This window comes from Cyprinodon tularosa, unplaced genomic scaffold, assembly GCF_016077235.1.
Source record: "Cyprinodon tularosa strain WSP-4 unplaced genomic scaffold, ASM1607723v1 ctg179, whole genome shotgun sequence".
NCBI lineage: Eukaryota > Metazoa > Chordata > Actinopteri > Cyprinodontiformes > Cyprinodontidae > Cyprinodon > Cyprinodon tularosa.
In genome coordinates this window covers 949,035-973,401 of record NW_024038602.1, presented here as the reverse complement: position 1 = coordinate 973,401, position 24,367 = coordinate 949,035, and the positions used below count along the sequence as shown (strand labels likewise).

The 24,367-nt window shown below is 38.3% G+C and overlaps 1 protein-coding gene across 1 annotated transcript; it reads right to left on the bottom strand.

Annotated features, from left to right (window-relative positions):
- Positions 1 to 1,062: 1,062 nt before the first annotated feature.
- Positions 1,063 to 22,593, bottom strand: nup155 (nucleoporin 155). Its single transcript, XM_038282022.1, has 34 exons — positions 22,433 to 22,593; positions 22,083 to 22,226; positions 18,442 to 18,579; positions 18,226 to 18,322; positions 18,036 to 18,106; positions 17,869 to 17,961; positions 17,372 to 17,635; positions 17,208 to 17,281; positions 15,866 to 15,957; positions 15,033 to 15,130; positions 14,729 to 14,896; positions 14,519 to 14,619; positions 13,814 to 13,984; positions 12,701 to 12,811; positions 12,469 to 12,563; positions 12,292 to 12,377; positions 12,029 to 12,170; positions 11,848 to 11,914; positions 11,035 to 11,150; positions 8,653 to 8,756; positions 8,369 to 8,502; positions 8,050 to 8,241; positions 7,535 to 7,673; positions 7,326 to 7,461; positions 7,090 to 7,243; positions 6,891 to 6,995; positions 4,228 to 4,382; positions 4,006 to 4,135; positions 3,801 to 3,914; positions 3,596 to 3,716; positions 3,406 to 3,516; positions 2,982 to 3,118; positions 2,784 to 2,890; positions 1,063 to 1,775 (listed from the first exon to the last, which is right to left on the bottom strand). Exons 2-34 carry the CDS (start codon positions 22,222 to 22,224, stop codon positions 1,637 to 1,639), a joined length of 4,104 nt encoding a protein of 1,367 aa, XP_038137950.1. The 5' UTR covers positions 22,225 to 22,226; positions 22,433 to 22,593; the 3' UTR covers positions 1,063 to 1,636.
- Positions 22,594 to 24,367: the final 1,774 nt, after the last annotated feature.

The window sequence follows — 24,367 nt, the reverse complement described above, 5'->3', positions numbered from 1 at the left end:
TTAATTATACTACTAAGAATGAAGTTTTATGTATCTAAAAATGTTTACACATTTTAAGTGGCCGCTCTGACATTTATTAGTTTGACTCAAAATGTATTCATATTTGAAAAAAGTTTTTTTCATAGTTAGAGTAACACAAATGCTGACCAGTAATCTTAATATTAGGAATATAAAGATCGGTAATTAATATGTAGACATTCAGAATGTTTATTCTAGATTTGGAGAATTTTAGTTAGTTTGAAATGGTCATTTAGACAAAGAAAACATTTTTTAGATATCAGGATTAGGGCTACATATCAAAACGGCTTGCCACAGAAGTTGTTACCATGAAAATTTTATGGGATTATTTCTTGAATGGTAGTAGATCAATGTATCTACCGTATTTAGGTGAAATCTTCTGGCAGCAGGTGAGGATGAAGAATAAAAGCGTTCTAAAACATTGCATGTGGATCATCTCCTGCGTCCCTCCTCAAGTTGATTCAGTCTTCTTTTACACAGTAAAGAGGATGTTTGCAATCAAATGGCCGTTATAAACGGCTATCAATCCCATAGAATGCCTTCAGATTGTGCCAGTAGGCTCAGTAGGTTATCAATGAATGAATCCTAACCCTAAAGTAATTCAATTTCCCCCTCGGAGTGAAAACATTTTGGTTTCTGTTCTAAAAAGGATGCAATCTCCACTAAATCATTCCTGTCTTTACAAAACTGTAATACAAACCTAGAAAGTTTTTAAACTATTTGAAATCATGAATTTTTGGAATTATATTCCTTATGTAAATTAAACTTTACAGCAACAAAAGGAGTTCATTTTCCATAAGAATAAAGCTTAACAATAATTATGCTCTAGAGTGCAGCTCAGTGGAGACTGTCAGTAATTAGTGCTTGTTAGTTTTAACTGTAGGAAACTGAACGAGTTCACAAATTAGATAATTGCAATGGATGATGAGCAAAGGAGTAACCTAGTCCTCCTTTCAGCTGATTACTTCAAGCTAAAATAGGGCTGTGCTTTAACCAGTGGCTAAAGGTTTTCCGGCTCATCCACAAAAGTCATGATAAGTTACCTTCCTTTTAAAAAGCTTTTATTGGTCCTACAATTTGTCTCTGAATTTTTAGTGTAGGTGAAAACATGAACAGCACCAAGTCACACAAGCTCTTATACATCAAGCCACCACTCATTTACTATCAGCGCACACAGGTTTGGTAAAGATGACATTAAAGCCCAGTTATGTACATTAATACAAATTCAAATGTTACAATAAAGAGTTGTAACGTTTTTGCTGGGGTTGGTTATATTCAGCAACTGCTGTGGGGAAAATGCCCCAAATGAGGCTCAAATTAAACTAATTTTCCATAAAAGAAGCAGATGTCATGAATTTTATTGTACACATTATTCAATGTCCCACCATTTTCAGATATCAAACAGATATTTGCACACAATGCAAATTACATACTTTTCAAAACAGCAATGTTCCAACTAACAAAACGGTATGAAATAAGTTATAAAACTTGTCTCTTTGCCAATCTCTTCTCCCAACCATTCACAACATCTGCAACCAAAGAAACAGTCCGTTTAAGGCAAGCAGAGGAAGAGCCACAGGTCGGCCAGCTCTTTGTTGATTAAAAAGGTTTGCTCCTGTCAATGGAGCTTCTCCAGCTTGGCCTGCAGGGATTTAAAGTTGCCGATTGTGTGCTGAAGGGCTGAGTTCGGGCTCAGAGACTGCAGTTCCACCAGGTATCCACAGATGTTGTCTAGGCAAACGTTGGTGAATCTGCGCCTGAGAAAAATGACAAAAACAGCATGCCGATGATGCAAGTTGTTGTTTCACTCTGCGAGATATCCCCCAAGCCTATTATTTTTGCTTGTTTCATAAATCTCTACGATAAATAATCCTTTAACCAACAGTGGCACTAGGATAACAGAACCAAAGAAACACAAAGACATGAAGTGGGTGGTTTTATGCAAAAGTTCAACGACAGTTTAAACTGTTGATGTTAGAAAGTGCTTGCTCTATATTTATTCCACAGGCTTAATCTGGATTAATATATTGTAAAACTGCATGTTAAATGGATAACATTTTCCAGCAAATATTAGAAGAGAATTCTGAACTAGCAGCACCAACAATCTGGTTATATTAATCTGGCCTATAGTACAAGGATGGATGGTTAAAGAAGGAATGGATGAAGGGAAGGATTGACTCATTGACAAAAGGGTAGATTCAAAATAATAGATACATTGTTAGAAAGATAAACAGATATTGGGTAAAAGAACAAAAGAACACTTGGATGAAACAAATGAAGGGATGGATAGAAGGACTAAAGGATCAGTGCATATATGAATGGATGGATGATATAGATTAGGATGAGAGTCTATAAAGTCTGGGAATATTGATTTGACCATTTCTATTTTTTTCTCTCAAAATTATCAAGAATTGCTAAATATTCTAACAAAAATTAATAACTTTAACGTGCAGGAATCAATGGAACACTGATTAAACCTTTAAAGAACTAAAACCAGAAATATTCCTTTAGTTAAAAGGGAGAAACATTGAGTCATTTTCTATTTTCAATGGCTCATTACAGGGTTTACGTCTCCACCTGATCTCAGTTCAGTCCATAGTTTGATTAAACAGACTGACCTAAGAAAGATACACCTTAAAAAAAAATTTAACAACTTCCTTGGCAAGATTGTTAAAAGTGGAGATACAGCTAGAAATGTAAATCTTGTGGCAGTGTTGACGCTACACTGCCCTCTACAGGCAGGCAGGCGAACTAACGGTGCTAACCTGTCATATGTTGGCACTCTGCTGGGATCCTCCACATATCCTGAGAGAAGCACATGGATGCACTCCACCAAATGTAGAGGTTTTCTCAACCGTAGCCAGCAGGGATCCTATATAGTCGCAAATCAAATAATATATTAAAGAAAGATTATGACTCATGCTTAGAACAAAATCTCAACAGGTGAATTTAAGGGGAAATACCCGGGATTTGAAGAGCTGATCATAAACCTCCAGAAGACGAGGCAGCTGGACTCCGATCTCCAACATCGTACATGTGACAAATCCCACATCCCAGTTCAGTCTGCAGACTTCCTGCTCCAAAAACTTTACAAGGAACTCTGTGATCACAACACACATCATCCCTTGTTAACACGCTACAATCATCATGTTCGCACCTGGGGAAAGAGCTGATTATGTCCTGAAACCAAAGCCTGATCAACCACGAATCAGTCTCCACAGACGCGACATGTTTGAACAGGCTGCTTGTAAAATGCGGATAATTAAGAGAATGAGCAGCTGCTCTGCACCTCAAGGACATGCTCACATAAAACATGCAGAAATTAGGCCTAATTAGAATACTAAAACATAAACAACAATCCAGAAAGTGGATATCACTGAAGCCTACCCAGAGGGAAGTATCTAGGGGTTCCAGCATAAATCCTTCCCAGTGAAACCAGTTTCAGATTGAGAGACCTCATCCTGTCTGCCGGACTCATGGCCACACTGTCGCCCAGCTCTGAAAGAAAAAACATTCTGCTAGGTTAGGGATATGAACTGCTTAAAAAAGGATAAAGATTCTGATGTTTTTAATTTACCCTTTTCCAAGATTTCCTGCCACAGTGAGTGGACCAGTATGGGGTCTGAATGTCCTGCACAGTGAATGATGGCCAGCTTGCATTCAGACAGTTTAAAATGGTCAGCAAACTCTCCATATAGCTGTGTGAGGAGAAAGTGAAGCTGGAATCAATTTGCATTCCTAATAAACACTAAAACATATATTTTTTTCATGTCTTTGGTTACCTTTGTAATGTCCATAAGCTCAGAGTCGAGCTGTGAGATGGCGTTTTTCACTGAGGGATGATGGGTGTACTGCCTGATCAGGGTTTCCTGGATCTGGACTTGAATGCGCACCAGCTGGAGGGGAGCGAAAAAGAAGCAACATTATACAAGTGCTCTTTGATTGTTGAGTTAGGATTCCTCTCAGCTGTCAGTGAAGCAGAAGCACCTCCATCTTCTCCTCAAGTTCGTGAAGGAACTCTCCGTCAGCCGCCTGAGCTGAGATGCAGGAGGAGCTCTTTGCAGACAGGATGGCACGAGCTATGTACTCCAACCGCTGCTTCAGCGAGATCTCAGTGCTGAAACATCCAAGGAAAGCAAAAGGCATTTAAAAAGGAAAAGTTGTGTAAAATTTGTATAGAGTGAAAAGCTTCCCCTGTTGTGCTCAGACCTGTGCAAGTCAGCGAGGCGGGCCAACACGTGAGCCGCCTTGCCAAAGCTGCGATTCTTCTCGTAGTAGCGCCACAACAGGTCCATGTTATGAACTTTGCTCTGGTCCTGTTTTATCATATGCATCAGATGCTCTTCCAGATATGGAGAATTCACCTGAGAAAAGAACACAGGACAAAGGTCAAGATGTTAAAAAAACATTTCTTAGTCTTCAAGTCACCTAAATCTGGAGCAAAATGTGGAACAGTTTAGATGCAACAGATTAACATGATAAAATGCAATCTGTTGAATAAGTCTGAACCTAAAAAGAATCCTAAGATCTGGCATTCATACACTTTAAAATATTAATTTAAATGCCTCTTTAGCAAATTAAACTTTGACCGAGTGTTTTGTTTGTTTTGTTTTGTATTTTTTTATCAACAAGCTGCATAACTTAATATTTCATCTGGTTGGTTCTCAGCAGGGCTGAATGATTCTGCCAAAAAAATCTAATTTGCAATTATTTTCATCCATTATTTCTATATCGGCTTTCCCTTACACTAACCAGCAGCATTTAGATGTTTCAAACCAGGGTGTTGGTTTTTTCATGTTCCTGAAAGTTGCTTTTCCAGTCCATAGTTGTTGGACTTTGTTCCCTTTGTGTAAAAAAAAAAGTGATTACTTCTTCCATCATGTATAGCTCTGCATGCTAGCTGTAACGCTTTTCCTTATTTGTAGCGGCACACCCACTTTAATCATATTACGAGCTACCTAAAGGGCTGGAGTAAGAAATTTATTGTATTCTCTTGCTAAATGTAATGTGACCTCTTTTGGTCACATTACATTTAGCAAGAGAATACACTAAATTTCAAATTGCACAGACACTCTTTTGTGTCTGTGCAATTTGAAAACTGGGTTTTGTTAAATTGTGATTTTATTGCAGATGCAATTAATTTCCCAGCCCTCGTTCCTGACCAACATTTTTCAAAGAGATTCGGGGGTTCGAAATCGACACCTTTAAAGTCGTAGGGAAGCCGCTGTTCTAACGGTTGCATTTCAGAATTCTCCCGAGTGGTGCCTAACTTTACACAAGTGAATGTGATTGGTTTTTTATCAAGGGGGCGGGATTGTTGTGGCGGAAGGTTCACAAGCAAGTATGGTTGTAGCCGGTTTGTCGTAAGCATCTTGCTAACCAGTTAGCAACTCAGTGCTAGTAGGTTCCCAATGGGAAATTACATTGGGACCAAGTAGCACTAAATTGGCGACTTGGAAACGTCACTGTCAAGGAACGCTATGGACAGCGGAAACATGCAAGAGGAGGAGAGTTTAATGTCGGAGGTCGTGGATGAGTCTCCTCCATCATACATTTTTCATTTAGAGGAGGAAAGGGGGGGTGTAGTTGTTGTGGAAGAGGACGCGAGGGCGGTAGAAGCTTGGTTTGGTGTAGAAGGCTTACAGCCATACATGTTAGAGTCCTTGCTTCACAACGCTGCCAGTTCTGTAAGCTCTACGCCATAGAACCATTGAGTTCTACGATGGAACTCAATGGTAAAGTAAATAATTCTTATTTCTTATTTTAACCGTTGCGTATTTTAGCTGTGACAAATGAATCAAGATGCTATGACCGAAAACATTTGATTGACAGATGACCGTTTATATATGATTGGCAAAATTTAGGTGTACAAGCTGACGTATAACTAACTGGCCTAAAGACAGAATTTTTTTAAAAATAGATATTTTCTAACTTTTGGGACAATGTGGTCTGATAAAGAGTACATTTATATACATGTTTAAGCCAGAATGATTTGAAATGTAAATATGACTTCCCTACTTCTTCTAGCTTTTTTACAATGCCTATTATTGTCCCACTTCTGTTCAGAAGCAACCAAAGCTCCAGTTTAACTTCAAAAAGCCCAGACCCCCCCCCCCCCAACATCAATGTCTGCATGCAAAATGAGTTTGACACTAAGATTAAGACAGAAATGCCTTCATTGCACCATAAAGCAGGCCTGAGAAGAGTGGAAATGTGGCTAAAACACTGACAAGTTACAAGATGACCTCAAAGTGTTACAATTCATCTACACCTTTAAAAGTTTGCTCAATTTATATACAACCAAACAAACATGATGTTTGTTAGGTATAATGATGCTGCTGTGTGGGATTTTAATCTATGTACAATGTTTTATTTTCCTATGGCTATTTCTTCTTTTTTTCTCCTGGCATTATGACCTTGTCTCCTTTGAATAAGCTTTTAATAGCTTCCTGGGAGTCATGATTCACACATGACTCATAGCATGACCCATGAGAAGATGAGCAAAAGATGTGTGAACAAACTCAACTGAACTGACTTTTATATCAAATATTGAAGCGGGTGTATGTAGTTCTTTTTAAAAAAAACAAATGAACCCAAAACAGAACTATTAAAGTTGCTTTGCAATCATTGAAAATTAGAAAAACATGGTCAAATGAAACTCGAAAAACCCATGAATAATTATATTCCGTTCATAAGTGTACGCCATTTCTAAATGAAAGTGCACAAACATTAACGATTTCTTTAAATAAAAAAATGCTTTGTTAGGGGAAAAAACAACAGATGTATGGACATTGAGTTTTTAAAATAATAAAGATGTTCAAGCATTGAGCTAAACAGATACCATTACAGATGCAGGAACATAATAGTAATACCTCCAGCAGCTTGTCCGTCAGGTCTGCCTGAATCAGCCAGTTGTACAGGGCGATGTGAAACAGCTCATCCTGGGACCTCTGGGCCAACCCCAGCATCTGCTCAAACTACAGGAGAGCGACAGATTTTCATTAGAAATGCAGATCATGTGCATAAGAATGCATGGTAAAGGGCATCAACTTTCCCCTTTTTTACACTCACGTGTGCTGTAGCTTCTTCGTTGCTTAGCATGTTTGGATCTGAGGTCATGACGGGGGGTCCGGGCTGCTTAGGAACGCTGGGCGACTGAGGAGCAGCTTTGCTCTGGTTCACCAGCTCCTGCATGGTGTCTGTGATACACTTATAACAGGAGAGTCTGAAAGATAAGAGGAAATGAGCCGTTTGTGACCACACTCAGCCCAGAGACAGAGGATTGTGGCGTTTCTTTGTTGACGTACCGTTCCTGGAATGCCTGCTGCCCAACTTTGTCCTCTTCTGGTTCTCCATTTTTATAGTAGTGGGGGCCTAACCTCTGTGGATCCTTCTTGTCTGCTGCTGTGAGGCACAACTCAACAACTCCCTCATAGAAACGCACTGAAATGAAAATCAGTATTAAGGAGCAGTAGGATAGAAGCTGAAAATGGGGCAATGCAATCCATGCCTTCACCTTGTCTATACTGGGAGCAAACAAGCGGCAGGTCAGTGTGCTGGCTGATCTGTTGGTAGAGTTGCAGAGACTCCCTCAGCGTCCGCTCCTTCTCCGCTTTGTTCTGGATTTGCTTTGAGCTCTGAAGTAACTCGTTAGCCTAAGAGGGGAAAAAGAAAGGCTCAAAAAGACCACGCTTCATTTCTCCAGTTCTTTACATCAAGACCACGAACCTCTGAGTATTTCACTGCTATTTTATGAGATAGACCAGCACAACACAGTTGCACAGCTGGGAGGTGGGGGTAAAAAAAAGACGCATGGTTTTCAAAATCTGAAGTTCTTAGCTAGAACAGAAAAAGTATGTACGCTTTAGAATGGCCTAGTCAACGCCTCGACCAAATCTAGTTCCAACCCTGAGGTAAAACAAACAGCAGATATTTCTTGAGTGATTTGTTTTTGTTTTTATTGTAGATCTTTATCCTTCCTGTTATTTAACAAAAGATAAAAAAAGTTTGTTGTAAAAATACTGGAAGTACCTTTGAGCAAACGCTGTCATCACTGCTGTACAGTATGGGGCAAAGATCTCGAAGATGATGGCTGATGGCGTCCACTGAGGCGTTATCTTTGATGTAGACATTAATAAGCCCTGTGACTAGAGCCCCAGACAGCTCCTTTCCCCGGGTCACTACATCCTTAAAACTTGCCCCCTTCATCTGCTCTTGAAACTCCTGTGAATAAAAAAAAAGGCAAAAGCACAAATGAAGCTGGAGTTTTTTGGCTCAAAGCAGGGAAATAAACCTTCAGAGACTTCTAACAATCTCGTTGAATTGAGGAAGTAGTTGCACTCTCGAGTACCTTTGGCAGCTCCGACATAATGAGGCTGAAGTGATGATCGCAGAGGAGTTTCCAAAGAGCCAGAGTTTGATAAGAGCGATACACTAGCTGCTGGATACCCTGTAGGGATGCTTTCTCATAGACCTGAGCCTTAGCTGAAGAAAGATATGGAAATTAGTCTTGCATAAGAGAAAAACTACAAAATAAGCCCATTAGTGATCAGTAAGCGACATCGACTTTAAAGTAAATACTTCTTTCCTTTTAGGCCTTTATGTGAGAACATAGAGGAAACTGTTGAAACTCACTGTGATACTTCCTCTGGAGCTCCTGCTGAACCTGCTGGGAGCTGGCTCCGTCAGGGCGCATAAATCCCAGCAGCCTCTGCTGCAGGTTGGCAGGGGAGCTGAAGCTAACAAGTACCAGAACAAAGGACAATCATTTTCAAGTTTACAGAGGGTCTTTCTTTTCTTTACCAAAGGAGACAATCAGAGAGAGACATTGTAAAGAATATAACAGAGTCAAATAAACCGTTTCCAGGGCGATAATATGAAAATTCCAGGTTTAATTTTAAATTTAATATAGCCAGCAAATTTAATATCAAACACTAAAATAAACATAGATATCTCTGACTTATCATTATGCATCTCTTGTTGCTGTAATCGCAACAAAATTAGACATTTCCCCCGGCGCCATTTTACTCTCCAGACTGATGCAAAGGTTTATATTTTCCTTTTTTTGGCGTTTATTCCCTGCACAAGAAAACTATAGCAACCACATGGTTTCATTGTCAGAATTGTCTAATGAGACTGTACAGTCAAAAGGAAAATCAGTGAAAAAAACATCCTGCATGTAAGCTTGCTGCTATTTCTGTGCAGCCACTCTGAATGCTTCGTTTTTACAATCTATGAAATAGGCAGAAATGGTCCCTGCTTTAGTCCATACCATCCAGCTCATCTCAGATGGATTGAGTCCCATTTGAGAAAGCAGATGAGCTGGATGCTGAATGTTGTTACTGATAAGAGAAGATGCTGATGAGCTGGCAACCAGGCTAAAGCAGTTAAGATGAAAAAGGCCTGCAGCTTTACTCCAGTAGAGAAAATTCAGTCTGCAGGCCTTATTATTAAATTCTTTCACATTTTTCATGTCGAATCTCTAAACTTTTTCTGACTCCAGTTGACAGTTTTCCTGTAGTTTTCTATAAATAGTTTAGATGTCTAGCTTTGTCATATTGTCTCTGCGTGTCACAAACAACATTATGCTGCAGCTGGTTGGATCTATAAAGTGTTTTTCTAGACAGACTGGTTCATAATTTCTAACCTACTCCAGCTGGCAGGAAAAAAAAGCAAAATATAGGCACCTTAAGGAATGAGTCTCCAACTCCAAATTCATTTTCTCCTAAATAATCCCTGCATCAATTTAGCTTTGGAAAAGATAAATCAATATAAAAATAAATCACACCTAAAAGGCTTGTTTTAATTTTTTTCTCCAAAATTCTAATTTCTATTTTTTTGGATAAGAGAATTTAGAATAAAGGTTTGGGAAATAAAATAATGGATATCATGATGGATATCAAACTAGACCTAAGAGAACTACTGACGGTGGATGTAGATTTACGGTAAGTTTTGTAGCAGCCAAAAAAAAAAAAACGTTAATTAAATACAAATGGGAAATAGAAACCCTACTTTTTCTGTCATGCTGTACATTATAAATAAAATACTAATAGTTGAGTCATCTGTTTTTCTTCTTTTTGAATCAATTATCAAAATTATTAAAAATCAGATTTAATAAACTAATATTTCAGATTTTTTAAGACTGTGTAGGAACAATAGTTTAAGAGTCACAGATCTTTCCAGACATATTTTGTTTATTTTTTGCATATTTTTCCCAAATAACAGAAAAATGCTTAAATCAAATTCCAGAATTCTTAAGGTTTAAAGCCCATTCTCACTCAGTTACCATGAGTTTGCACTGTGTGAGGCCCAGAGGTTCTTCCAGTAGCCTGCAGAGATCAGGCAATAAAAGCCATTTCTGAAAATATGGGAGGCAGACTAAACACCTTATTCTACACATTTAATAAAGTTTCCCTTATTTGTTTTTGGGAATCTAAATATTTTCACTGATTACACCAAGATCTGTATTTGTTGCTTATTCGCTGCATTGTGTTTAATCTCCATGTTTGGAACAAAATAAAGTTATTATATGTTACCTGTTATTAATCTAATGTGTATTATTGCTGCACACAAATATACTCGTACGTCTTTATCAGCATAGTGAGGTGTTCATAAAATCTAGACCAGCTTTAGTGAAGCGTTTTAAAAAACACAGATATTGTATACATTAAGACTTAAAAAGAATAGTTACTACGTTTGATTCTAAGAGATCAGGTGCCCTTTATTTACCTCATGTACAAAAAAAAAAAAAAAGACCAATAAATAAAGTAGGCTGACAAATATAAACTGAAAGGCAGATGTGTGATGATTCTGTGTCAATAAATAAAGGAGTTAAAGTCAGCAAAAATGCTTTCTGGACCAGAGCGTTGCTCTGATGGGACACTTTCTGGAAGCTTTTCTCAGCTCCCTGTCAAAACTGATTCACAACTGCAGTTTGGACAAAAACCCCGAAAAATGCATAAATATACAAAATATCTCAGTGCAAAAATAAATATTTGCAGATGAAAAAGCTTTTACCTCGCAGCACCAAGAGAAGAAGGGCTGAGCTGAGAGTTTTTATCGAGGAACTCCTGCAAACCTCTGAGCTGCATGAGGACCGACTCCAGCTCCAATGAATCAACGGTGCTTTCCAGCTATGGAGACAACAGATATAAAAAAAAAAAGCACAGTTTGTTTTTGTTTTTTATCATTATGTATTAATGATACAGAACACAATCAAAAGTCATTAATTGTGTGATTCCCTCGGTTATTTCTGTTGGATTACTCTTTCAACAGTACGACTGCAAACAAGCACAGATTTGTTTTTTCCGTGTGTTATATGAAACTTCAAAATAAACGTCTGATTTCACTTCAGGGGTTTTTCTCCTGGTCACCAGGGTAGTTTTCTAAACAATTATTACTTCTCTGCATTTCCACTGCAACTAGCAGAGCAAAAAATACCCCAGAAAAATGACCTTACATGGGAGGGACGCGTTCATCAGAAGTTTTAGAAGAGAAATGGTGGAATTACTTTTTTAAATTGCAGATATCAGTTTAAAACTGTCTGTGTGGAAAGAATAAGTAGGTGATTCTGTCAAAGAGATAATCTAGTATTTATACATTTTATTTCTGTTTTAAAGGAACAATCAATAAATGAAAGCGTTAACTGAGGTATTATCAGTTAAAGTTTTCGGTCTAAATGTGTATTTTGTTCTACTACCTGCTTTTATCTTAATTTTCCTTTTTTCTGCTCTTATTTTTTTCTTCTATTTTATAATTTAATTCATATAAATTACTTTAAATTGTCCTTGAACTGAATTGTGCTATGTGAATAAACGTGATTGTACTTACAATACTAACGGTCTGGTTTCCTTTGCTTATCGATTTCTCAAAAGCAAGACTCCCATCCCAAAGATTGCTGTTAATGTTGAAAGAGACGTAGTTAAAGGGGAAACATCAACAAATATGTTTATACAAATAAAAATAAAGAAATGTTTTTTAACCTTTAGTCCAAAAAATCAAGAAGAATTACCCGAGAATGCGAGCAAAGTAGATGCAGATGCCGTTATGTTTTCCGGAGAAAATCACCTCGGGACCTGCTGACATCGGCGTGATCGGCGCAGAGCCAGTCTGCATCGGTGCAAATGGTGTTGCAAACGCTGGAGGCACCACCCCTGATTTAAGTATTGAAAATCAAGTCAAAATTGAATGTTTTAGCTGGTAAATTGTGCCAACACAGATGAAAAAAAGAAAGGTTAAGTTTAATGGAGGTTTCCAAAACATCTGTACACCAACCCGGCGCTGGAGAGCTCATCACAGGTCCAACTGTGCTAGGTGTTGCCATGGCAGCGGGAAATCTCATCTGTGCCTCTCCTCCATATCTGAACCCAACAGAAAAAAGGAAGGGAGCCCGTTAATTTCCACACAATGCAACCAACCATGAATATGCATGGGTAAAAATGATCCACTGACCTGAAGAACGCTCTTGTGGCCCATTGTGAAACTTCTCTGTCAGAAGCGGCGCTGGAGCAAGCCAGGATGAGAGCTGTAGCACAGGCCTGCTCCTCCTGAATGAAACAGATTAAATGTGCAAATAAAATATATGAGAAAATATGAATAAAAATGTAATGATTGTTTTTTTGTTGACTAATATAGTGCTTAGATTTGTGTCTTAAGCCATTAAATGGATGGAAATTAACTGTACCCTGTGCAGCTTGAAGAAGCGCTCTATCTCCTCACTTTCTCCTCCAGCACAGCTGACCAGCAGGTGGCGCAGCTGGTCAACTGGACGCAGTTTCTGAAAGATGTGGCTACCCTGCAGGCCAGAAAAAAGAGTTTAAAAGCACAAACTTTTAATCCAAGATCAAACCTTAAAGGAATAGTACACCCAAAACATGATTAGCCTTCATTTTCTACTCACCCCCATGCTGAACAACACTCTGGAGTACTTTTTTGATATCTCAAATGCATCTGGAGATCTGGGAGGCTTCTTGCTGTCTGCTGACATTCAAATAATGGAGGTCTATGGCGCCCGAGGCAGAAAGGTCCATAAAAGTCCACAAAAAACGTGTCAATATTCCTCCATACTGCTCGTCCAATGTATTCCAAGTGTCCTGAGTGGGTAGCATCCAGAATTTACTCGAAACGAAGTCATTTAGAACGTTTTTAGAGCATAAACAGTAGTGTATAGGATTTACTGAAAGCGCGCACATGCGCGATCACGACGCTACGGAGGCCGGCAGACCAAACCAGCGCATTCAGCTCGGCAAAGAACTCATGCTCTTCCTCAACACTGAAGTCCTCAGACATTTTTCTTTCATTGTTTCTTTCTTTGCACAGGTAAACAGCACATTTCTTCTTCTACGCTGGCATTATTGGCAGAGCAGACGCTGAATGCGCACTTTCATCTGCTTTGGTCTACCGGCTTCCGTAGCGTCGTGAACGCGCATGTGCGCGCTTTCAAGAAATCCTATACACTACTGTTTATGCTCTAAAAACATTCTAAATAACTTCGTTTCGAGTAAATTCTGGATGCTACCCACTCAGGACACTTGGAATACATTGGACGAGCAGTATGGAGGAATATTGATACTTTTTTTGTGGACTTTTATGGACCCGTCTGTCTCGGGCACCATAGACCTCCATTATTTGAATGTCAGCAGACAGCAAGAAGCCTCCCAGATCTCCAGATGCATTTGAGATATCAAAAAAGTACTCCAGAGTGTTGTTCAGCATGAGGGTGAGTAGAAAATGAAGGCTAATCATGTTTTGGGTGTACTATTCCTTTAACACGATGAGCAGTGGCTGGGTTTTTCACCTTTGCAGAGAGGAGGACGAATTTCTGCGCCGGAATATTGTGTTGCTGGACGACCGCAGGTGAATCTGTGATGGGGATCTGCTCCTTGTTTAGAGGAGTAAAGATCTTGGGGGGCCTCTCATCATCAATGGCACAAAGAGCCCAAGAGTGTCCATCGACATTAGACATCAGCTGAAAAGAATTACACAAGCTATACCAAATTTTCTCCAAGTTGCAGTAGAAGCTTTTTATTTTTACTGCACTAAGACTGATGCAAAACAGAACCTCAGTCTGATGCTTCTGCCACAAACCTTGACAGATGAATCAGTGTTCTGTACGACTGAAAGCCTCACTTAATTTTTCAAAACAACCCTTTTTGTCATATGTAGCTGCACCTTTTTTCTTCCTTGTACAAACATCCAAACTAGGAACCAGTTCAATATCCAAAGAAGGCAATCATCCTAAAAATCAGTTCTGGGATGGTCCTAACTTCAATGAATGTCCACAGTATGTTTAAAAATACACTAAGTAATGTGTATGTATGCATTTGCAGCTGTACAACTTTTCTGGGAGGAAAAAAAACTTAAATGAATCACAAGAATCCAAAAATCTCATAGCATAAAAATGATAGTGCATAAACTTCTGAAAGGTGATGTATCGAAAAACACACAACAGCGGCCTCCTAGTTTAGATATTCTGGTTTCTAATTGTTTGCTAATTTCCAACCTGTGTCTCCATCAGGGGTTTCTTGAAGGGGAAAGAGTCATGATTGATGCACCACAGGATGTCACTGTCTTCCGTCTCTGAGGCAGCCATGAGCAGAACCCCTGCAGCATTAAAAAATGTCACAAAGACAGATTAGTTTATATCGCGACTGGAAAGGGGGGTCAGACAACTAAACATAACAGAGTTTGGGAACACAGTTTGACCTCTAACCTTTGCTATGCAGAGCCTTGTGAACCTTAGAAGGCTTCTGTAAAGTGGAGGAGGCAGAGAAACCCGGCGGCAGCCGCACATGGACCAAAGCAAGCAGGGTTGGGCGTACAGGAACGTGCTTCTGGTGCTGAGGAGCAAAAGGTGTGGTGGCGAAGTAAAGGCGCACACCTGAAATAATCAAGAGCAAAATTAGACAATAATCCTGCCATCATGGCCTCCATTTCCTATAAACCTTAAAGCGTATTTGGGAAAAAATTAATAAAATAAAAACGTGTCTCCTTGGGATCTATGTTGAAATATTTACCTGCATGAGTAACAGCAAGCAGGTGGCAATCTGAGGATTCGGATCTGTCAATGACTGAGATCTGGACAATGGGTTTGAAGACGGAACGATCAATGGTCCTAAAAAAGAAAAGTTTTACCGAAAAGTAGAGCATAAGTAAGAAAAGTGATTCACACATTGAACGTGAACAGGTAAATCTTTAACATACGGAAGAGGATTAGGGCCACTGGGAAAAAAAAAAAAGTTAACTGATTTTTAACTGACTTTTTTTCTCAGAATTCTGACTTTAATCTCAAAATTCAGAATTTTTTATTGCCAGAATTCTGAGAAAAAAGTCCGAATTCTGAGATTAAGGTCAGAATTCTGAAAAAAAAAGGTTAGAATTCTGACTTTTTTCCCCATACTATACTGAAATAAAATTCAAAAATCAGTTACGTTTTTTTTTCCCAGTGGCTAATCCAGTGGCCTAATCCTCTTCCGTATTAAAAAACAGAAGATCACAAAGTAACATCTTTTTATTAAGTTGTCAACTATTACATCTTTAAATTGATTAATTAAACATGAAGTTGAATTGTTAAAGCCTTTATCTCTTCTTATTTTAATTATCATGGCTATAGATAATTAAAATAGATGTCCAATTGTACTGCATATTGTTATAAGCATTGAAAAGATTAACTGTGCACAGTTCATAGAGATAATTAATAGCCTAAACATCAATAAAATGAGAATACAGTAGTTTAAAGGACTGAATCTCTATGTGGGCTGTAGGGGCATTTATGAGTCTCATCTGATATGATTGACAAACAGTATTGAACCTTTGGATATTCTAAAGTGATGTTCATCTTATTACATACCGAGCAATGTTTCCTGCAGCCGCTACAATGGAGCTCTGGGACATTGTTGCAACACGACTCATTCCTTGGCCATCGGCCCCGAGGTCGTACACCTAAAAGACGGGGTTAACATTTTAGCTCAATGTAGGATTTTATGTGTCTGAAGGCTCTGATAGATATGAATAAATCAGAGTAATAATACCCATTAGAGAACGACTAGACATGTTTTTAAGGCCAATGCCGAAACCAGAGAAAACTATTTTTAACTGACGTATGCATCAGGCTGATGCTGAAGAAAAAAAAAAAAATGGGAAAAACAGCTAATATTGTCTTATTTCTAATAACAATTAAGAGTAAAGTTCCTTTTTTCTTTTTCCAAGGCGGAAAATAAATATTTTACAGATTAAAATAAATCTGCCAACATGGGCAAACCAAACAGCATAACCAGAGACCATACAGGATATGGATGCTAGGAGCTAAAAAAAATAAAAACTAGGGTGATTGGAACTCATCACCAAAGATGAGTCGTCAGAATACAACGGGGGAAAAAACCACCAAAAAATTATTTCTCAATAATGTTAAAATCCTGTTTTTAAAGTATGCCTCTTTTACTAGACATTTGCTTTATTTTCTATTAGAAAAAATCCTAAGTTAAATAAAAAAACAATTCTACATCTAAATCTGTGACATCAATAATTCTGGCCTCAACCATGAATGCTTTAAATCCGCATACAGCAGATGCTTCAGCATCAAAATTAGATCAGAGATGGAGTAAGAAGAGCATAAAACTTCAGGAAAATCTATAGTAAACTCAAATGTTCTTTTTCAAAATAACTAATCATTTTTTATGTAATCATTTCACCCCTGAAACCAAAACATTTTAAATACAGTAGCAGTCATTCAAAATGGCCTTCCAGTCAAACGGCAGCCAACTTCCAGCCACTGGATTGACCCCCTTCTTCTGGGGGGTGCATATTTTTTTTACTGTGACTCCATCCTTTCACTGAATTACAGGGCCTGACCAGGAGATGGCGCATCTCTTTAGATCTTAATGTCCACAAACCATGATAAAATATTTTAGTACAAAGATTGATGTTTAAAAAAGGAATCTTAGGGGACCAGCCAGGGGAGCATAAAGGAAAGTGGGAAATTTTTGAATGTCTACTACTGTAGTAAAAGGCCTGTAATCAAGTCAAATGATCCAAAGAGCTTTCAGTCAGTCATTCACACACTGATTGTGAGCTGATGAAGCCAAAAGCTGCCCTGGAACTCCCTAACAGAAGATCACCATCAGTGCCAAAGGATACAACAAAAGAGAAAGGTTAAACGGAGGTTCAAACCAGCGAAGAAGAAACAGCAATACCTGCAGGACATCTTTCTCAGAGCGAGTAAACAGTGTGTTGCGAGAGTTGTCAATTGCAATCTGTACAATGGGATCTGTGGAAAACATGAGGGGGGAGAAAAAGGTCAACGACAAAAATGTGCAGCTCATTTTACTTTACAAGGAAATGTGTCCCTTCCCCTCACCATCTTCAGAAAAAGAGAACTGGAGCACAGACGGGATAAGGAAGGACAAAGAGCTCTTAGAATGGTTAATTTTCCTGCAGCGTTGGCTGAGCCAGCCCGCCTCCGCCTGGTAAGCTATCTCATACAGGCAGCCATCTTTCCCTGCCATGAAGATGCGTCCCAGGTCTGTAGACGTGATGGACAGGATGTAGGTGTTGTCTGTTGGGATTGAGAAGAGGGGGTCTGGGAGCAGCTGCATCCCACCAGACATGCTATCATTTAATCCTGCAAAAAGATATTTAACACGTTACCTTGATTTGATTTAATGTGGTTTGACCATATCTTAACAGAGAGAGGCCCAAACACCTAGGTTATGGTGGCATTTTGAGTTTTAGATATTTATAAACCTCAAAGACTAGATTTAAACTGCAATACGGACAATAAAAACAACTTTGTTAGCAAAAAGTCATTTGAAAATCAAACAAACCACAAAGACCCTGTTAAGAGGCCAGACTTACCAGCTTGGCTCTTCGGAAAGCTGAGTCCAAGGATTACTACATCCACAGAAGTGGCTAATACCAGGAGGTAGTGGATGTGTGGCTGTAAAATACCTGAGAAGAAAATTATAAGATCTCAGGGCTGTTTTAAGAATGAAAATGCATGCAAAATCATTTTCTAAACACACCTTGTTTTGGTTTAACAAGACCCACAGCCAGAATTGTTTCAATCAGGCCGTCAAAGTAGGCCACGTCTCCCCTGCAAATAAAGCAAAAGACAGCCGTTATAAAAATGCTCTGATTAAATTGCTAAACACTAATAATACATTGTAAAGGCTTTAAAAAGAATTTCAAATGGCTGCATTTAATAATACCAACCCATCTTCATAATTCCACATAAAGATGTCATTGTCGATTGTTAGCCACGCTCGAGAGATCTCCGGGAAAACTCCCATCATGCAGTTAAACTGCATATCTACATCATAGTTAAGCTGAAAATCAAAGCACTTGGAGAAAATGTTTCCTTTAATCTGAGGAAAGAAGTGAGAATCTGAAATGCCCCGAAAATCTGTTTCTAAAGGACTGAAAGGATACGGCTAAACTGCTCCACCAGCTCCGGCGGCAACGGGACTCTTCGAACTGCGCTGAGTTCTGGTAGGTTTGGTATGCTGAGTAAACCGGGTCCCTGGAGAGGGTAGTCCATGTCAGCAACTCCAGACAGGGATGGCATGTCTGTTAATAAGAAGGATGAATATCAAGAAATAAGCCCATATGTGCTTCAAGTTAGATATTTCTACCTAATAATAAATAGAGCTGCACATTGCATCAAGCTGCAATCATTAGCGTAACATCTTATGTCCAGCATCACAATCTCAGTCATTGGAATATAATAATAATAATAACTGGTTATATTTTATCCTGTGAGATCCATATTTAATTAGAAAAGCAACGCTACTGTTTGTGGGTGCATCTTCCTTATATTTCAATTGAAAAATAAGACAAAAAGCTCTAAAGTTTCACTACAGCCTTCAAATTTAATATTCCAACATATGTAATGTGGTGTTGCTTTTGCTGTAGTATTTTTAATGACGAGCTGAGTCCTTATCCTCGAGGAAAAGTCCTTAAAATGTTCTAAGTTTTCCCTCCTAGTCCAACCAACCACAATAAAATAGTTGACATCTCTCCTTAGTCTATGGCTGTGTTCGAATTCGGCGGCTGCGGCCCCCGAAGGACCCGGCTGACCTGGACTGGGTCCTTCAAAGGCAGTGAAAATAGGGAGGCCAGAAGAGTTGGGCTGTAGATTCAAACAGGTCTAGACCTTTCTGTCTGTCACCGTCAATATACGCTCTGTCGTCTAGCAACAGTGACGGTTGACTCACAAAGCAGGCAAAGAATGGATGCCGAGCTTCTCACTACCATTCTGTGTGCTACTTTTTGAGGATTATCAGCAGCAATACATAGTTTATGGTGCCCACACTGCAGAGATACTGGATCTGTGCATAAATGTTAGCCAAACCTTTTTAGCACAGATAAAACCTTTCAATAAACCAAACATTACCCATCACATATCTGACTCAATAACCATTTAAAACGCAATTAATTTACATACTTTTAATATATTAAACTGCACTTACAACATTCACCACTGTTCCTCAATTCCCTTTTTCCTCTATGCATAGACTTGTAATGAATCATGGAACACCCAAGGCTACAGAGGTAACAACAGACCTGCCCTTCCAATCAGGGAAAAGAAAGCTGCATTTGTGGAGCGCACATTTCATTGAATATGAATAAGCTACGACGCTGCGCTAGGGGTGCTCCGATTGACTGGCCGATGCTTAGGCTACGTTCACACAGCAGCCTGAAGGGAACCAAATCTGATTTTTTTGCCCATATGAAACCTGGATCTGATCTTTTCATGGCAGTCTGAACAACACAGATCCGATTTTTTCCAATCTGACTACTTGGCTATGTGTACCTGAATCAGATACGAATCTGATCTTTTCAAATGCGACCTGTGTCTGAACGACCAGGTCGCATTCATCCGACCTGAACGTCATTAATACCCAACAAAGGTCACTATTATGCATCTTGCTACGCAGAAGTGGCAAGAAAAACAACAACCATGGCAGATGATGATGCGGAGAGCAGTATTTATGTTTAGCGCCGGCACTAACGTCCATGTTTACTTCCGGAAAAGAAGAGCACGCTGGCCTGTGACGTCATCGCGTCCTCTACTGCGCATGCGGGACACTTGCGTTGTATGACTGCAGTTCACACAGGAGCTCACATACAAGTCGCATATATTTGGAAATGTGAACAGCAACTCAAAAAAATAAATAAAAATCGGATTTCGCAAAAAAAATCGGAATTGAGCATCAAGGCCTGCAGTGTGAACATAGCCTAAGATTTGAAACCAATCTTTTCCACAGATAGTATCTATCCTAGCAAACGTCTGAAAATCAATGCTCTAAACTTTGATTTATATTTGAGAGCAGTAATTTCAGAAGTTTTATTGCTTCAGAGGTACTGATTAAGGGCTTTCAGTAAGATCAGATTGGAATATTTAAGGGATTTTTGGGATCTTATAACAATGGACAGGGAATCTGTTATTGGCCATAAACCTGCAATCGGTGCACCCCTAGTTTCCACATTAACCCTGTAATGCCAAATGTATTTGATACATACGATTTCTAAAATGTTTTGATCTGACACCTTTTGCATAATTTAATGGTAAAAACTTTGCTCAAAATCCTATTGTACACAATCAGATATACCTGATAACAGAGGGCAGAAGACTAGACAAAAAATTATCTTGACTTATAACATAGTAATAAATTATTAATATCAAAAAATTATTTCTGTTTTTTCTTTTAACATATTTTGTTAAAAGGCCAAATAAGGACTTCAAACCAAAAAAAAATAATTTTCTATTTTGTTTTATTCTTGGATCGGGCTTTAAAGGGTAAAAGAAAAATATGACAGAGGGATTCATTTAAATTGGTGTTGCTGGGATTTTCTAAATTATACATATTGATAATAGACTGGCCTTTATAATTAAAAATGGCTTATAGCTGTCATTATAAAACTATCTACATTTCACTAAATGTTAAGACATCTCACGTGGCTGCTGAGTTGGATAAATGAAATAAAATAAAGAATTCACCTTTTCTAGGACGCTTTCGCTTATTATATAAGGTTATGCAGGAAGATGCAATGCAAGCTGCTTGAAAACAGACATCTTAACTGATACACACAGTAGGGAGGTCAGCAAGCAAATTATTTCAGTACAGCTATTTTGTATAGAGGTAATTCATGTACTGGTTTCCTACAGCATAAGGCAAGTGAAATTCAAGACTTGTTAAAACATTTTAATGCCACTTAAAATAAAAATTCAAGACCAACTTTACAATAAACACAAGAAAAACCTGGTAGCGACAATTCTTCTCCAAATGTTTATTTTAACATAAACCATTAGTTTTCCGCCTAGTAGATGTGTTTTAAATTTTGAAAAACTTTCAATATAGGAAGAAAGCTAAAAACACACAAATAACAGTGCAGTGTTGCGCCCTTGCCATTTATTGGTGCCGATAACGATACCTGGCCGTGCAGTATTGTCCGATACCATCTGTTTGAAATTTGATGTGTGTGTATATCTGAAGAACTGCATACTATTTGGATGTAAAATAATTGCCATCATGGCTTTGTCAAGCTGCTGCCTACCTTTGTGAAGCAGGAAAAAGACTAATACAAAGTAAATCCAGTAGAACGTTTTATTGCCTACCTGGAATGGGTGACAATAGTTGAATAAACTTTTGGCTCTCAAAACGGTATTGGTGCTCTATTTGCTGGTACTTGCAAATACCGATACCACCTTTTTAGTACTGGATCGGGGCCCCACCCAATACTGGTATCGGTGCTCTATTTGCTGGTACTTGCAATACCGATATTTTACTGTTTGATATGGCTTACAAAAATAAAATCCTATTTATGATGTGGTAACAATTTTAAGACTTATGAAAGACTGATTTAAGACATTTCTATATCAATTAAGGCCTTGATTTTATATTGAAGAATTCAATGCCTTTTAAGACGTTTTAAGGATCTGCAGGAACCCTGCATGTAGAAATGTGTCAGCTCACTATATATTTTATTTTAATGCCCCAACTCCTATTTCTGCTGCAATTTGATGTTAGAGATGAAATGAGATGAGTGATCGCCTGGATCAGACTTACTGTGTGAAGGGACGCCGAGCAGCTCGGACAGGTCGGGGAAGCAGCGGTCATCCTGCAGGTGTCTGTCTATCAACCGAGCAGAGTTATCCAGCGCCTCGGCGAGCGCAGCTGCGGGGCTGCTGACTCCAGCGACGGACGGCATAGCTGGAAAATAAAACACCGCTGACTTACCTGACACTAAACACACATGACCGTGTAAATACAACTTTATTCAGAGGGTGAAATTTGGATAGGAGCTTGATATAAAGCCGGTTAGCTGCTACAGTTAAAATAGTAACATTTAGCATGCAAGCTAACACTTAGCTTAAAGTTAAATTAAGTGAGATTTGTAAATAAATTGGTTAGTTTACCAAGCTGCAAATGCTCCGGGCGGACCTGAACGTGATAACTGAGACGTTTTGTTGGATCTATTATGCTGCAGATTTAAACAAAAACATCCAACACACACAGCAGTAACTAACAACCCGCCAACCTCATGCGCGGAAGCTGTCTTCTTTGCTTTCTCTATGGGTTGTTGCTTGACACCAAGAAATGGCAGTAGTGCTGCCCCCTATTGATGTGGTTGACTAAATGGTTGTTCTTCTTTGTTAGATTGGCGGATTGCAAACAATTGTAGGTGCATGTACAGTAGGTGCATACCGCCACCTACTGTACATGAGTGTGTAGCTCTATGGTTCCGCCTACTATATTCTATTTTTTATTTTTGTGTTATGTAAAAATAAAAACAGCGCTTTATTAATAACCCAATTCCCCCCCCTATCTCCATCGGTCCCTAAATTTCCTTTAATACTCCATTCTCTCCTTTTTCCATAATTACTTTCCTCATCCTCTCTCTTTCAGTTGCATATTTAATGCAATCCATCAAAACATGTACCACATCGTTCCAAAAGATAAGAACTTTGTTTGGTAGAAAAATATTAAATATTTTTATGGAAAAAAAATGGAATGAGACAAAAAAATTTTCTAACTCTGTTTGTCCTAATCTACTTTGTAGAAATAATGACTTATTTCTAATCAGTGCTTATAGGTACAATATTTTTATATTTTTGCAGACACTTCAACAATGTTTAAAAAGTATTTTAAAGGAAGTTTTGCTTTAACTCAGTAAAAAAAAAAACATGTGCCTTAAACTAACAAAAAACAGGTAGATAGTAATAAAAATAAATGTAGTTATAGAAGTTGCTTCAGTCATTTTATTCATTTTGTGAAATGTCATCCAAGACATATAGTAGTGGAATAATGATGTTTTATTGTAGATAAAGTAGTGTATATTTTATTTTGGTACTACGTCCCTTAAAACATTAACAAAACAAAAAATAGAAATTTATAAGTTTTTTAACAATTCAAAATGGCATTTTAGAACTAGAAGGGTGATGAAACACCTGGTCTAACATAGATGACTTACTGAAGGCAGATACTGTAAAGATGTCAATGGGAACTGTGCCATGAAAATAAAAAAATCATCTATACAGTATATAATCCTAGAAGTATAATCTCATGTTGGAAAATATGAAAAATTCAAGCTTTGTTAGAATACAGATTTTATTTTTATAGCTAATTCCAAATGGGACAGGGAGAAAAACATGTCGTTCAACTACACTGACATGTTAAACTAATCCAGTAAGCAGCTAAATGTCAAAATGACAATTTATGTTATCAGAAAAATAATTACTGAGAAAACTACAGCAAGTGTGACTAAACAGCACCAACCATTAAAAGTCTGAATATGTGCAGAAGCACCTCACGCTCACTGTTAGGCAATAGTAAAGGGTCTGTGATGCTGTGGGACAATTTCTCCTCCCAAGACGCAGAGAATCTCATTAAAGAGAATCACATTCCAAACCTCTAAATGTCATATTCTAACTACAAATGCTGCGTTTGTGCAAGAAAGGTTTTAAAAATGTGTCATTGGTTTGGTTTTTGGGGTTAATGATCAAAAACGTGGTTAAATCAGCACAGAAACGCAGCACTTTCTTGGAACATCTTAAACTTTCAAACAGCTAGATCTTATTCTGTTTTCTTAGTTTTTTTTTCTAGTGTCATTACCATGTAATTAATGGTCAAATATATCCTATGATTTCAAGATTTTTATGATATCCTATGATATCCACAATTTTTTTTCTTTTTTACCTCAGTTACTGTCACAATTGACAATTTTTGGGGAATAAAGGCAAGATAATTGTTGACAAATTGATCAGAATAAGAGGGATTTTTTATTTATCTTTATCTCCCATTTAATAGGGGGATAGCTTCTATTATCTACTATTCCAAATCGGAAAGAGAGC